Genomic DNA, 16028 nt, shown 5'->3' with positions numbered 1-16028 from the left:
TCTCCATCTATAGATCCCATTTTGTCCAATTTTCTTTGTAATTGGTATATTAATTATTGAGTCTCCTTCATTTTTTTTCTTCTCCTTAACATTCCTATCATTAAATTTCTCATAAATGTAATAAAATGAATTTGAGGATATGAAATCTTAAAATCTAGAAATTAGAGCAAGAATAGAGTTGAAATTGACTCTGATGCCTATATGGACTGACAACACATATTCAATTATTTGTGATAAATTTAGATGAATTAATATCATTATTATAATAATTAAAAAGATGTAACTACGTTTAAGGGTGTATTATTCACTGATTAATTTAGAAGTACAAATTATATAAATAATAATAATTAATAATAAATTATTATAAATTTTTTGGATTTAATAAAACTTCTTTTAATATAAAATTATTTATCCTATAAAAAAGGAAGTAATGGGCCAAAACTTTGACATAAAAGCCGCAGTAATCAAAACTCCCACGCATTTCTAAAGAGAAAGTTTCCAAAACACACGATCCCATATGATGATGGAAGAAGAGACGACAATTATGGCGGCAATCTCCACCCTCCGTCCTTCTCAGCTTTCAGATCTCAGCTACTCCATCTTCTCCCTCTCTTTCCACCACCGCCGCCGTCTTTGCCACCTCCTCTCCTCCCCTTGTCTCTTCTTTCTTACCCTCCACCGCCTCCACACTCTCTCACTCCCCCAAAAGACCCTTCTCATTGCCCGCCACCTCCTCTTTTCCCTCCACCACCTCACGCGTCACTTCCAGCCTCCACCACTGCGGCTGCCAAACCCTTCCACAGCTATAAACCAGCGCGACCTTGACGCCGTGCTCCTCCTACTGTTCCTGTGTGAAGCATACCATGATAACCCCCAAGCGCTCGAGAGACCTCACGATGAATGGCGCCTAGTGTTAACTAGTATATGCTCTAACACCACGTTAAAGATCACCGGCATCACCGGCATCTTCGACGGTGCTGCTTTGATCCCGTACATCGAAATGGTGACGAGGTGCAAAAGGCTTGTGGGGATAATGGGTTGTGATGGGAAGGAAGGGAAGGAGGTGGCGGCGTCACCGGCGGCGGTGGTGGCGTTGCCGGCGGTGGAGGTGAGAGGGGGTGGGATTGAGTGCGTGATATGCAAAGAGGAGATGAGAGAAGGGAGAGACGTGTGTAAGTTCCCCTGCCAGCATTTGTTCCATTGGATGTGCATATTGCCATGGGTGAAGAAGAGGAACACTTGCCCGTGCTGCAGGTTTCAGCTTCCCAGTGATGATATATTCGGAGAGATCCAACGGCTGTGGGGAATCCTGGTCAAGGCGAGTGGCAAAAGTGTTGATGATGAATGGACATGATTGTATATGAGTGGTAACATAGGGGATATTTGGACTTTGGAGTAATGGGGAATGGGGAGGTTTTTCATAGTGAAAGGCTGAGATGAATTGGGTGATGAAGATCACTTGTTTTAATGACAAGGACGCATGTGGTTGGGTTTATACTATCATACCCTCTTACTGATTTAATTCTGTATCTATCAATTAACAACTTTTGTTGTTCATTGATTGTACGGTTAGAAAGCATTCTGAACCTTGCTTTAACCTCCGAATATCAGGTCGCCAACTTAGAATTTTATTTTATTTTTGTCGGAATTAAATTATATATTGTTATCATATAAAAAATATAATTTTATTATTTTAATAGATTTTATTTTTATTATTTTTAAAGATAAAAAAAATATAATTTTATTATTATTAATTTAAAATTTTATAAATTATAAAAAGCTTCAATAAAAAATTTTCTATTTTAACATTGCAAATATACAATGGATTTTATACTCTTTCCAATTATTCTCAACTTATTAATTTACATACTCATTTTAATATTTCATCGTTCTAAAAATATTATAAAGGCCATTGTATTAAAAGTCAGATTATATTTTATTCATTAACTCAAGAAATAGGAAATTAATCATTGTCTGCTAGATAAAAGAGCAAACTTATCATTTTGTTAAAAGTTTCATCATTTTTTACTTTTAAAAATAAGTTATTATACGTCAATATGAGGTACTTGTGACATGCCACGTGTCAGTATCTAATTATTCTCTCAACTACGCTAACTTTTAATGGTACAAATGGATAAATTTTTTAATAAAAAGATCAATTTACTCTTTAATCTAATGTAGAATGAAACGTCAAAATGCAATTTGAATCCTTGTACTTTGACCTTATTTTGAATCTCATCTTGGGCTAAGATAGCTTGAAGATATAAAAAAAAAAAAACTAGTCCACTCAGGCATTAATTGCTGGGCTCATTGGGTAAGAATATGAGGGTTTACTAACCCTGCTTCAGTTGGGCCTCCTTTCCTTCAATGTCCATCACTGATTTCATTTAGCCACATTTTTTAATGATATGCTAACATAAAATAAAAGAAAGAGATGTCCAGGAGATACTTAAAGCTGTAGGATTTGGGTATTTATATCCATCACAGGGAAAAATATGTTGGTACAGATAATATATATATATATATAAAGAAAGAAACAGTGTAAAATAAGTAAAACTGAGTTTGTTTGAGTGAAGTGAAAGCCAATTTCCCATTCTCTGGAATCATGTAATTATAATTATGCCATATGATTATACTCCATTTTCACTTTATTGCCTATAAGAATTGGGATATTAAGAGAGAGAGAGAAAGAGAGAGAGGGGAGGTAAGAAGGAAAGAAAAAGATAAATGAGGGGGATCACGTGACAGAAGCAGGTAGAAAGCCCGTGATGTTATTTCAAAATTTGAAAGCATTCAAAATTAAATTCCCCCGGGGCTTGCTTGTAATAATAAATGCTGCCCATGTCAGATTATCTGTTCTTTCCTAGGGTTTAATCCCCTCATTTCTTTCAAAATCGCTCTATTTTTTTTTATATTATTTATTTTATAACATCTAATTTCTATGTTTGAATATAAATCTTTGAGACAACTTTGATTTCTGTTTTGTTTTACGCCTCAATCCAATCATATCTAAATTTAAACCAAAATCGGAATAATGAATCCAAGAACAGCATGTCCCAGTGAAAAACTAGTGTAATGAGTACTAAATGTGCCCAAAAAAATACTACAAAAGGTTGTGTATTATATTTTGTCCCTCTAATAAAGAAAAATAATAAATTAATTTTTATTCATTGGATCAACGAGCAAATGAATTTTTCCTGTTAAAAATTCTATCTATTTTTACTATTTAAATTTGATATGTTGCATGTCTCGTGTATTTCATACTAATATATAAGAAGTCATTTTTAACCATAAAAATAAATGAAATTTAAAAAAAAAAATTAATTTAATTGATGAAGTGTAGTTCAACCCTTAAATAAAAATGGAAAAAGAGAGAAAGGTTAGTATTAGGAATGAAAACAGTTATTGAAGTTAGTAGTTAGTGTCAGTTAACGTTAGTTATTGTAAACAGTCATTCAGTTAGCTGTTAGTTAGTGTCAGTTAACGTTGAGTATTATAAATACAGTGTGCTATGTATTCTTTGATCATCGAATATATACAGTTGTTCTTCAACTTCTTCTATTTCATTATGGTAACAGAGCCTTGATTTTTTCTTCTCGTTTCTTTCTTCTTCTTTCTTTCTTTTTTTTTCTAATGGCCGCAGATACCGTTTCGGGTAATGACGGTGATTCTCATCACTCGGTCTATACTATTACACCTATTACTGGTTCCTCTCCTGATCTTGGGTGTGGCTTATTGAGCAAAGTTCAACCATTTCCTAAGCATGATACTGTGAAGCTAGGGCAGCACAATTTTCTTTTATGGAAGCAGCATATCTTGTTGATTCTTAAGGGGTATGGACTACATGATTTTGTTCTTGGAACTGTCTCTGTCCCTCCGCAATCCCTTGTTGATAGTCATGGCGATATTGTGCCTAATCCTGCCTTCTTGGTTCACAAGCAGCAAGATAAGCTGCTGGCTTCTTGGTTGTTATCCCCGATCTGTGACGATATTTTAGTGCATCTTACTACTGCTCATTCAAGCTTTGATGTCTGGAGCATGGTTACACGAAGGTTTGCTGCTAAATCCACTATGACTGTTTCTATGTTAAGGCATTCTTTGTATTCTCAAAAGAAAGGGCACCTTACCATTAAATAATATTTGGCCAAAATAAAAGGCTTATGTGACACTTTGGTGGTTGCTGGTAATCCCATTTCTGAACAAGAACAAACCAGTATTATTCTTGCTAGATTGTCTATAGAGTATAAATCAATTCGTGTAGTGGCTTCGGCGATGTCTGTCTCCCTTGATCTTCTTGCTGATCTACTTGCTGGTTGTGAAGCTCGACAACAAGACTCAGTTTCAAGCATGCCTTTGCAAGTTAATATGGCTCATCAAAGTAACTCCGATGATAGGAATATTGGTCCTATCAAGAATACTGAGCAACCAGAACGTGGCTCTCGACCACCGTTTCGAGGTAATAGTTCTCGGTCGTTTCGAGGCAGAGGTCGAGGAAGAAGATTTGCTCATAATAAGCCACAGTGTCAGCTATGTGGACGAGTTGGTCACACTGTTCAGAAATGTTACTACCGGTTTGATGAGTCGTTTGAGGGAGTATCTGATCAGCCCATGTAAGTTCATTGTCATCATTTTAGTGATGTATCCAACTCTTCATGTGGAGGTTCTCACTGTTGCTCTCATCAGACTTCTGGTTTGTAGGCTAATATTGCTTCTACAAAAGACCAACACTTGAATACAAAAATCTAGTATCCTGATTCTGGGGCTTCCAATCATGTTACTAGCGATTTGGGTAATCTCCATGATTCGACACAGTACACAGGTAACAACAGGCTTTTCATGGGCAATGGTGTGTCTGTGCCCAAAGCCCATATTGTTTCCTCTTCCTTTACAAGTTCTAACAAAGTTTTTCATCTGAAACGTGTATTACATGTTCCACAAATCTGCAAGAATTTGTTGTCTGTTGCTCAGTTTGCTAGTGATAACAAGTGTTTTTTGAGTTTCATCCTTTTCATTATTTTGTAAAGGACATTCAGACGGGGACCATCTTGCTGGTGGGCCGCATACATAATGGTTTGTATCAGTTTGATTTGTCAGACACTCATCCTGAATCAGCATATTCTGCTATTACTGCTACTGCTCATGTCACTTCCCTGGCATTACCTACCTCTTCTAGTTCAATTTTTGACCTTTGGCATAGACGCCTAGGTCACTCTTGTACTAAAACTGTTATGACAGTTCTCAAACAGTGTAATATTGTTTCCAAATCTTATAAAGGAAATTTGGTTTGCTCTGCATGTCAACTTGGCAAGTCTCATAAGCTTCCATTTTCTCCCTCCTCAACTGTGTACACTGCTCCGTTTGAACTTATTGTAGCTGACTTATGGGGTCCTGCTCCCTTGGCGTCTGAAGGATACTTTTACTATATTTCTTTTGTTGATGCTTACACAAGATACACCTGGCTTTATCTTATCCAACGAAAGTCTGAAGCTTTGGATAAATTTCTCCATCTACAGAAACTGGTGGAAGTTCAGTTTGGCTCTAAAATTAAAGCTCTCCAAACAGACTGGGGTGGTTTAGATCTTTTCCAAAGGTTCTCTCTCAGCTTGGTGTTCATCATCGCTTGTCTTGTCCCCACACATCTGAGCAAAATGGTCTGGTGGAGAGGAAGCACAGGCATTTAGTTGACACTGCTTTGACTTTGCTGGCACAGGTTCATATACCTATGAGTTTTCAGGCTCATATACCTATGAGTTTTTGGGCTCATGCTTTCATCAGTGCAACATATCTAGTCAATAGACTTCCAACGCCAGTTCTAGGTGGTAAATCACCTTATGAGATGTTACACAAGTCTGAGCCAGGTTATGAGAATTTGAAAGTTTTTGATTATCGGTGTTATCCCTATCTACGGCCCTTTAACACTCATAAGCTCCAATTTCGGTCTAGACCGTGTGTTTTTCTTGGGTATAGTCCTGTTCACAATGGGTATAAGTGTCTTGATGACAATATGAGGGTGTTCATTTCCAGACATGTGATATTCGATGAGGCATGTTTTCCTTTTACAGCTGTTGGTGGTTTGCCTAGTCCTCAGCCTTCTTTCAAACATCAACAGTCATCAGTTCCTGTTGTGGTGACTTCCATGAGTTCCTCTCCAGCTGCGTCTTCAAACCCTCCGCAGGTCCCAAGTGCTGTTTCACAAGTGGCTATTTCCTCTCCTACTCAACCTTCGGTGGAGTTTTCTTCACCTCAACCTTTTGTGGACTCTCCTAGTCTCCAAGAACGGTCTGCTGATGATATTTCACCAGGAGCTGCTTCTTTTGGTAGTATGTCTACTTCTACCTTACATTCGTCTGTTGTTCCTCCAGTCTCCTTAGCTCATAATTCTTCTGTCAGCCTGCCTGTGAATATACACCTTATGCAGACAAGGTCCAAGACTGGGATTTTTAAGCCTAAAATTTTCTCTGCTGAACTTGGTAAGGTAGAACCAACTACAATTGAGGAAGCTTTGGCCAGCACAGAATGGGCTCTAGCAACTCAACAAGAGTATGAGGCTCTTTTGAATAATGAAACCTAGGATTTGGTTCCTCTACCTTCTAACAGAAGAGCTGTGGGGTGTAAATGGGTTTTTAAGCTCAAAAGGCATGCTGATGGCACTATTACACGCTATAAAGGACGCCTGGTGGTTAAAGGTTACTTGCAAGATGCTGGGATTGATTTCCAAGACACTTTCAGTCCTGTAGTGAAGCCAACAACCATTAGAGTTTTCTTGGCTTTGGCTATCCAATTTGGTTGGCCACTTCGCCAAGTAGACATCAATAATGCATTTCTTAATGGAGATCTATCTGAAGACATCTATATGCTGCAACCACCTGGTTTGGAGCAGTAAGGTCATGGTGACAAACCGTTAGTATGCAAGTTAAAGAAGGCTTTGTATGGCCTTAAGCAGGCTCCCAGGGCCTAGTTTTCTAAACTTCGAGATTTTCTGTTGTCTTCACAATTTTCTTTGGCCAAATCTGATGGTTCACTGTTTATTAAGAAAACTGAAGGTGTGATGTTGTATGTCTTGGTGTATGTCGACGACATTATTATCACTGGAACTCATCAGGCGAATATTGATCAGTTTGTTACTGCCTTGAACTCTCAGTTTTCTCTAAAGGATTTAGGGCCTCTAAGTTACTTTCTTGGAATTGAGGTGTCTCCTACTTCAAATGGTTTAATTCTAAGTCAGCGTAAGTATGTACTCGACCTTCTTCGACGAGTTAAAATGGACCAGGCAAATGGTTCTCCTACTCTCATGATCATACCCTCCATCTTATCTCAGCACACTGGCTGTGCAATTGACAATGCATCTGAGTATCGCAGCATTGTCGGCGCCCTGCAGTATGTGGTCATCATCAGACCAGACATCACCTTTGCTGTTAATAAAGTCTGTCAATTCATTCATCGACAGCTTGATCAGCATTTTAAAGCAGTTAAACGCATTCTTCGTTACCTACAGGGCACTTTGGATTATGGTATTCGGTTTTCTGCTGCTTCTTTTTTAGATATGGTTGGTTATTCTGATACCAATTGAGGTGTTGATATTGATGATCGACGCTCAACATCGGGGTTCTGTGTTTTTCTTAGAGGAAACCTGTTGCTTGGGGTTAGAAGAAACAGCCGGTAGTCTCTCGTTCAACTGCTGAGGTTGAATATCGAGCCTTAGCCTATGTGGTTACTGAGGTAGTATGGCTTGAGTCTTTATTGTCTGAGCTTCATGTTTCACCTTCTCGGAAGACCTCTTTGTGGTGTGATAATTCTGTGTGGTGTGATGCACTCGAAGTTTAAGCATGTTGAATTGGACTTATATTTTGTTAGAGAAAAGGTTATTGCTGGGAAACTTAGTGTGGGATATGTGCTTGCACAGGAGCAAGTAGCTGACATGTTTACAAAGCCTTTATCAGCACCATTGTTTACAAAATTCAGGACTTGTCTTAAGGTGGTTCCAAAAGGTTGACCGTTCAGCAGGAGTCAAGATGATGGGGGCATATTAGGAATGAAAACAGTTATTGAAGTTAGTAGTTAGTGTCAGTTAACATTAGTTATTGTAAACAGTCATTCAGTTAGCTGTTAGTTAGTGTCAGTTAACGTTGAGTATTATAAATACAGTGTGCTATGTATTCTTTGATCATCGAATATATACAGTTGTTCTTCAACTTCTTCTATTTCATTAGTTAGAGGTAAAAAAAACTCCATATGCTAACATAAAATACAAAATGAAATTAAAACAAGAATAATGAGATAAAAAATAAAGAAATATAAATAAAGTTGGGGTTGGAATTCCATAGATAGTGAAATGAAAATTTCTGTCAAAATTTTACAAAGATTAAATTACTTATATATATGTTTTTCAAGTATCTGATATTTTTACGTTAAATGGACACATTCTATAGTTCAGTGGATGAAATATATAAAGCCAATTGAGGGGATGACGGGAAAGAGTCCAAGCAAGCCTTGACCTTGGATTTCCAACACTGCTAGCTGAGTGAGTTTTTTTCTTTTTTTTTTTCGGATGGAGCCATCGGTAAAGATTCTTCTTTCCAAGTGGGAAACATAGAAAATTTTCAAATTTCGAAACAAAAAAGAGGTGAAAAACAAGAAGAAGAAGACCATTGCTTACTGCAGGCTAAATCTTACTTCTGTTGCCATTTTTTTGTACACTTTTCTTAGTCAACTCTGATCTGTTGTTGGTGACATTCAACAATCGAAGTCATTGCAAGTTAAGATCAGTGTACAATGCAAATGGTTGCTTGCAACAAAGAAGACATCAAATGCAGGTGGGTTCTTCTTTTTTCTTTTTCTTTTTCAAGTTGTGATTGTCACCTGCTTCAGAATCTAAGGTGGGTTTCCTTGTGTTTTAGTGAAAAGAGAGTGGGAGGAGATGATGGGATGAGAACTGTGGAATGCTTGAGAGGGAGGCTCCTTGCTGAGAGACAAGCATCAAGGATTGCAAAACAAGATGCTCAACTTATGGAAAGTAAGGTCAGTTTTTGATCTTTCAATTTGGGTTTTGAACATTTTGATTATGTTTTGAAAAGCAAAGATCTGAAAATTCTGTATGATGTTTATTTTGTTGTTGTTGAATCCGCAGCTGCTAGAACTTGAGAACAAGCTGAAAGAAGAGACCAAGTTAAGGAACAAAGCAGAGAAGAGGTTCAAGTTGTTGAAGAAGAAGCTTGAATCCCTAAAAATATTGCCCAATTTAGATGAATCAGACAAGTCAAGTTCATCTGAGAGCTCTACAGTCTCTAGTGTTTCATCCAGGGATTCAAATAACGGAACGTTTTTAGAATAACGGCCGTTATATAGCGGTAGCGCCGCCGACCGAAACCGCTATTGCTGAAAATAACGGAGGGAAGCGGATTCACACCGATAACGGTGGATAGCGGCCGCAATTTAACGGATAACGGACAATTGCGGCAATAACGGGCCGCTATTCCCGTTATTTTCCGTTTCCGTAAATTAAAAAAAAAATCAAGTTGAGAAGAAAGACTGAAATGAATAATTGTACTTCATAATAAAACAAAAGACAAGGGAATATATTCCCTCCCAACCTGCAATCAAAACAAAGCAAAATCAAAACTCACTCACAAACTCACATTTCACAGATTCACACAAGCAAAGGCAAAATATATTTCGTCATTCTCCATATTTCGGCAAGGCAAAAAACACAGTCACAGGGCACAGGCAGCAAGCAAAGCAATAGATCAAGTAAGTAGAGAATCAGAAAACTAACCGTCTAACCAGTAAAGTACTTGCATGTCTTGAATCTGCAACATAGAGTGATTTTTTGATATTTTTATCCCTAGATCTATATTCTACACAAAAAAAGGGGGGGTTAAAATGTTTTCGGCGATTTCCGACCACCGTGCACGGCGGCGCCGTCGCCGGTGATCGGCGGCTGCCACGGTGGCCGATGGCCGGATTCTGGGCAACGGCAGAGAAGAAAATAATTGAGAGAAAAAGGCAAAAGCAAGTTTTTGAAGAATGGCAGAAATGAATATTCTGAAAATTTTTTCATTTAAATAGGCCTTCAAAACGACGCCGTTTTGGGCAGGCCACTCTGGCACCAAAACGACGCCGTTTCGGCCTAACCCGCGCACTTACCCGACCCGTTTCCTAGGATCCGCGTGTTTTTAACAGAAGGGTTAATTGCGCTTTTAGCCCTTCCTATTTTTTATTATTTACAATCAAGCTTATTTCTTTTTTAATTTTGTCCTATAATTTATTTCGTATTTCAATTTGGTCCACCTTGAAGCTGTGCGTTTTGAAGGATGGGGATTATTTCCCATTTGATCCATTTTTGTTATTTGTGCATTCAATTTGGTCCTTTTTCTTTTTATTTATTTCGGATTTGCCGCAAATTTATGTTTTAAGTTCGATTTAGTCCCTTTTTGTTATTTTTGCTATTTTATTATTAAATTAATTAATTTAATATTACTATTACTATTATTATTTTTCCTTTTTTATTTTATTATTTATTTACTTGTTATTATTACCATATTATTAAAATTTAATTAGTTTTGCATTATTATTTCAATTATATTTCTTTTCATATTTATTTACCTAAATATTTTAAATACATTTATTTTATTATATCATTTTATTTATCTATATAGTATATCCTTTCATATAATTTTTAATTTTAAGATTTTTATTATTGTTATTATTATTATTAATACCATCATCATCATCATCATGATTATTATTATTATTATTATTATTATTATTTATTACCAGTATTATTATTATTAAATTTTTTTACACAATATTTATTTATTTCTATAATATTAGGTCTTTACTTTAGCTTTAAATTTTGTTTACTTTTTTTGGTATTATATTGTTGATAATATAACTATATAAGTAATGAGTTGCTTATATTTCTAAATATAATTTTATGTTTCTTATATAAATAAAAATAAAGCATGCCACCACGTGAAGAGTTCCCGACTAAAGGATTGGAGGGTGCACCAAGTAATGATATAGGTTGGCACTTTGGAACTCTAGTGCCAAATGCGAGAGGAAGTATCGTATGTAAACTTTGTGGTAAAGTTGTGAAAGGAGGAATAACACGACTGAAAGAGCACATTGCTCATAAAACCGGCAATGTTGCACCATGCCCTAATGTTACTGGTATGTGATACTTTATTATTATTATTAAATGTTATTGTAAATTTATCAATAAAGATTATATATAATTGATAATAATATAAAGTGTGAATTATTTTTATTTTATTAACAGGTGTCATTAGAGAAAGTATGATGAATGTACTAAAAGAAAGCAACACAAAGAAAATAGACAAAAAGAGGAGAAAAGATGAATTCTTATCTCAATTAATAGAAGAGGAGGATGAGCATGAGGGATTCATTGATGAGGTTTCTGCTATAAGGCAAGCAACTCGAGAAAGTATCCAATCACAACACGAGTGGCATAGAAGGGAAGAATTCAGACGAAGTACTGGTGGTTGGGATAACATTTATGAAGAAGGGCGATCTTCTCATGGATCAGCTAGAGAACATAATAGAGAAAGAACAAGTAAATCTATTCTAGGTGAGTCTGAGTTTACCTTAAGGGGAGCTATACCTGAATTGGTTAGAAGCAAAAGTTCAAAGCAACCAAAGGTCAATGACTCTTTTTTAAAGAGTTTTCGAAGGAAGATAGGTGAAGCGGTATCTAAATTTATAATATATGAAAGACTTCCTTTTCAATTAGCAAGCTCTCCATGGTTGTATAACTTAATTCAAGTGGCAACAGAAGTTGGACAAGGTGTAAAGCTCCCAACACCTTATGAGGTTTCAGATGTGTATTTGGAGTCAGAGTATCAACGAGTTCATGATTGGGTAAATGTACTAAAGACTCATTGGAAAGAATTGGGTGCAACTCTAATGTGTGATGGTTGGACCAACAGTTTGAATCAAATGCACATCATTAATTTCCTTGTTTATTGCAGTAAAGGAACCATTTTTTGGAAATCGGTAGATGTCTCAAGTGTCCGTAGTAGAGATGCTGAATTCTACTACCGTTTGTTAGATTCAGTTGTAGAAGAAATTGGAGAAAATTACATTGTCCAAATAGTGACTGATAATGAGGCAGCAATGAAAGCTGCTGGAAAAAAGTTAATGTTGAAAAGACAACATCTATATTGGACCTCATGTGCAGCTCACTGTTTAGATTTATGCCTTGAAGATATTGGGAAAAAGCCCAGTGTAGCAAAAGTGTTAGATGAGGCAAAGAAAGTGACTTGCTTTATATACAATCACATTTGGACTGTTGATTTGATGAAGAAGTATACACAAGGGAAACAAATACTTCGACCCGCTCTTACTCGATTTGCAACTCATTTCATTCAACTTGAAGAGATAACAAGACAAAAGCAAGGTTTGAGAGAAATGTTTAATTCAAAGGTCAGTATTTTATAATTAGTTAATATAATTACTTAAATATAGTAACCTTTAGTGATTTTATTAGTTCCAAATAATTTAAATTATATTATTTTAAAATTTTTCTTATGAATATATAGGAATTTAAAGAATCAAAATGGGGAAAGCAAAAGTCAGGGCCTGCTTATGAAGCCAAAAAAATTGTTTTGGGAAAAGATTTTTGGAAAAAAGCCAATGACCTCATAAAAGTTTATGAGCCCTTAGTAAGAGTATTGAGACTTGTGGATAGCGATGAAAAACCAACGATGGGCTTTATTTATGAGGCTGTTGATAGGGCTAAACGAGCAATTCAACAAAATTGTCGATATTTCACAGAGTATGAAAAGATTATTGACAATAGATGGAATTTTATGCATTCCGACTTGCATTCAGCTGGTAAGATAAAATATTTCATATAATTAAGAACTATTTTTATATTTTATTATTTTAAGCTTTAGATTATTATTATTTGATGATATTCTTATAAATTATACTTAGGTTATTTTCTCAACCCTCAATTTCAATTTGGGGTGGAGCATTCTGAGAATGTATTAATAGAAACATTAGAAGGTACACGATCAGTAATTGAAAGATTAGAACCTTCTATGGATACTCAAGTCAGAATGGTTAATCAGGTTAGATTCAACTACTATTATTTGTAACTTAGTTAAATAATTTGAAATAGAATTTTTATTTTTATTTTTACTCTATCTTTTATTTATGCAGTTGTTATTATTTAGAGATAAACATGAGACATTCGGTACTCCACAAGCACAAAGAGCTTGGAAGCAAATGAATCCGGGTAAACAGTTAATTGAATTATTTAATTTAATTTATATTATTTAATTATATTGTACATTTTAAAGTTATTTTGAAATTTAAATAATATTATGCAGCTGAGTGGTGGATGATATATGGCACATGTGTTCCCGAATTACAAAAATTAGCAATTAAAGTGCTTAGTCAAACAACTTCAGCATCAAATTGCGAACGAAATTGGAGCACATTTAGTTATATTCACACCAAGGCAAGAAATAGGTTAAAGTATAAAAAACTTGAAAAACTAGTGTTTACCTATTATAATATGAGGCTTAAGATGAGGCATCAACAAAGAATGAGCACTGATGATATAAATGCTAGTTTTAATCCTATCAGCCTTGATTATATCTTTGAAGATGTTGATCCACTATCAGAATGGCTTCATGAGAAAGAGAATCCATTGTTAGATGGTGAAAATGCCGGTGTGTTGCCTGTGGATACCTCTGATGATGAAATGGATGTTGATCAATCGCAACAACAAATTTTGTCTCATTCAAGTTCTAGTTCAACTCCAAGTCAGAGTGGCGATGGACCCGATGGTGGTGGTTTAAGTCCAATTGATGAGGATGACGGATATAGTGGTGATAGAGGTGAAATTAGGTCTTCTAGTCAGTATGGAGGAGAATATGGGGGTGGCACCACTGGTGGACATTTTCGTGACAGATCAGAGTTTGATGGAAATATGTTTCCTGAACCTAGGAGAGATAGAAGTGAACCTAGAGCTCCATCAAAGGGAAAAGGCAAGAAGCATACTTCTATAGGCTCTTCATCTGGTAGTGGTAGGAGATCGAGTTCTAGTAACCTTGGGTATAGTGATTCATCTACTAGCACTCAAGGTTTTTATCCACCAGAACAACCTTCACATGGTTATCCACAACCATATGGTTATTATCCACCATTTCCTAATTATGGTGTGCCATACCAGCCTCAAATGTATCCTCCTCCACCAATGTATCACCCACCTCCACCTTTCATGTATCCTCCTCCTCAAATATATCCTCCATATCAATTGAATGAAAACCAAGGTGAAAATGTTGCTTTTTTTGGATATATTTTTGGACAAAGGCCAAGAGAATCAAGTCAAGAACGCTCCCAAAGTGAAGGTGAAGGATTTGATCTTCCTCGTCATTCCACTAATTGGTGAAAACTAAATCGTGCCACTATCATTATTTGTAAGGTATGTTTTTTTTAAAGAAATCCTTTGTTATTGTTCTTAATTTTGATGATATTAAAACATTTAAAATAATATATATCTTTAGATAAATGAATGAAGTATATTTTATGAAAAGATAATGAAGAATCGAAGCATGTTAAATTATATATGAAAGTAGAATGAGATGAGAATAAGTGGTAGGAAATAGGAATAATTAATGAGAATCTATTCATTAATTTATCTATTCCTTTTTTCCTTTTGCAGCGTATTTATATCTTCACTATCTTCAAAGCTGTCAAGAAATATTGAAGACATCTCTCATGTATGAATTCTCAATTCTTTTATTTATAAAAACTTTCAAACTTATTAAATATGATAAATGTTTAATATTTCTTTTTTTTTTACTTTGTTATTAGTTAATATAACATTCTTAGAAAATTCGTAAATAAATATAAGAATAATTAATGATTATAAAAGTTGTGTTCTCATGTCATATTAATAAAGGTTCATAAGTGTTAGAAAACACTCTAAAAATCATTAAAAGTGACTTTTTATAATTATAATTATAATTACTATGTTTTACAGTAAGTTGTGCGAATTTGAAAAAAATTCACGACCGCGATACCCGCAGTGACCGCAATAGCGTCCGTTATGTCCGCGACCGCGACAAACGCGACGCGACCGAAAACGCGACCGCGACCGCAATTTAAATCCCTGGTTTCATCTGCAAGCAGTTCAGGTACTCAACACCCTCAAGTTATAGTTCCAGAAATCTCAAAAAATGTGGAGGAAAATGCATCAGACACCAATCCATCCATAAAAAGCGTTGAAATTTGTTCCAATGAAGAAAATTCAACTCCTCCAGGGACTAGTACTAAACCTGATACAAGGTACTCACTTTGATTCCGACATTTCTACTCCTATCCCAAAGTGTAATACACTATAATCAAGATCATTTAATACCAATCATTTGATCAGTTGTTCAAGCTTGAAAGCTTCAACAATGGAGATTAACATGATGAATGGAAGAAATGAGACTAGTGAGGATGATGAGTATGTTGATAATTCATTGGCATTAGTTCCTTTGAATCTCCCAGAAACCAAGGTAGCACCTGAGATAAACATAGAAGTGAGCAAAAGTATAGGTGAAGTTCTTGATAATCTAAGGCATGCCAGGGAAAGAATTCAGAGCACAATGGAAAGAAGACAAATGATTAGGGTTGGGGCCATCTTGAATTCATACATGTAAACACCAATTATTGTCCCATTTTAGATAATAAAACAGCAAGTGACAGATGTTTTGTTTGCTTGCATTGGAGCAAAATGGCATGAGATATATAATGTAAAAGTGCATAATATATAAGCTTGTAGTTTGTATATTTATATTGCCTTGATAAGATTAGTTTGTTGGTGGTAAGAGGTTCCCTTTCATAGCATGTGATGTAGGGGATGTGAGTACATTGAGTTGGCCCCCAAAGTTTGGCCACATCCACTTTTTCATATCCTCCTCCACTTTAGCTCACAAGTGAGGTGAAAATGCTTGGATCAGATTTCAGGTTCGCATTTGATTCACTCTTATTTTAAATAACTTTGTAATGAT

At 35.7% G+C, this 16028-nt stretch overlaps 4 protein-coding genes across 5 annotated transcripts; all 4 read left to right on the top strand.

Annotated features, from left to right (window-relative positions):
• The first annotated feature begins 246 nt into the window (after positions 1-246).
• Positions 247-1715, top strand: LOC107948346 (E3 ubiquitin-protein ligase SGR9, amyloplastic). Its single transcript, XM_016882855.2, has one exon. The coding sequence runs from the start codon at positions 518-520 to the stop codon at positions 1352-1354; it is 837 nt and encodes a 278-aa protein (XP_016738344.1). The 5' UTR covers positions 247-517; the 3' UTR covers positions 1355-1715.
• Positions 1716-7048: 5333 nt separating this feature from the next.
• On the top strand, positions 7049-7993 carry LOC107947803 (uncharacterized mitochondrial protein AtMg00810). The gene is made up of 3 exons (XM_016882323.1): positions 7049-7546; positions 7648-7797; positions 7904-7993. The coding sequence occupies exons 1-3, from the start codon at positions 7049-7051 to the stop codon at positions 7991-7993; spliced, it is 738 nt and encodes a 245-aa protein (XP_016737812.1).
• Positions 7994-8422: 429 nt separating this feature from the next.
• On the top strand, positions 8423-15807 carry LOC107948345 (uncharacterized). 2 transcript variants are annotated; one of them, XM_016882853.2, is made up of 5 exons: positions 8423-8813; positions 8898-9018; positions 9128-9289; positions 15146-15318; positions 15407-15807. In XM_016882853.2, the coding sequence occupies exons 1-5, from the start codon at positions 8773-8775 to the stop codon at positions 15675-15677; spliced, it is 768 nt and encodes a 255-aa protein (XP_016738342.1). In that variant the 5' UTR covers positions 8423-8772; the 3' UTR covers positions 15678-15807. The 2 variants fall into 2 exon arrangements, with proteins under 2 accessions (XP_016738342.1, XP_016738343.1); XM_016882854.2 differs by lacking the exon at positions 8423-8813 and having other exon boundaries at positions 8908-9013.
• Positions 9327-15203, top strand: LOC107948344 (uncharacterized). The gene is made up of 8 exons (XM_041111098.1): positions 9327-9747; positions 10961-11169; positions 11279-12441; positions 12558-12852; positions 12955-13091; positions 13183-13258; positions 13353-14452; positions 14693-15203. The coding sequence occupies exons 2-7, from the start codon at positions 10962-10964 to the stop codon at positions 14417-14419; spliced, it is 2946 nt and encodes a 981-aa protein (XP_040967032.1). The 5' UTR covers positions 9327-9747; position 10961; the 3' UTR covers positions 14420-14452; positions 14693-15203.
• Positions 15808-16028: the final 221 nt, after the last annotated feature.

Source organism: Gossypium hirsutum, chromosome A04 (assembly GCF_007990345.1).
Source record: "Gossypium hirsutum isolate 1008001.06 chromosome A04, Gossypium_hirsutum_v2.1, whole genome shotgun sequence".
Classification (NCBI taxonomy): domain Eukaryota; kingdom Viridiplantae; phylum Streptophyta; class Magnoliopsida; order Malvales; family Malvaceae; genus Gossypium; species Gossypium hirsutum.
Note: the sequence above shows the minus strand (reverse complement) of the source record. Positions and strands in the feature narration are given on the sequence as shown.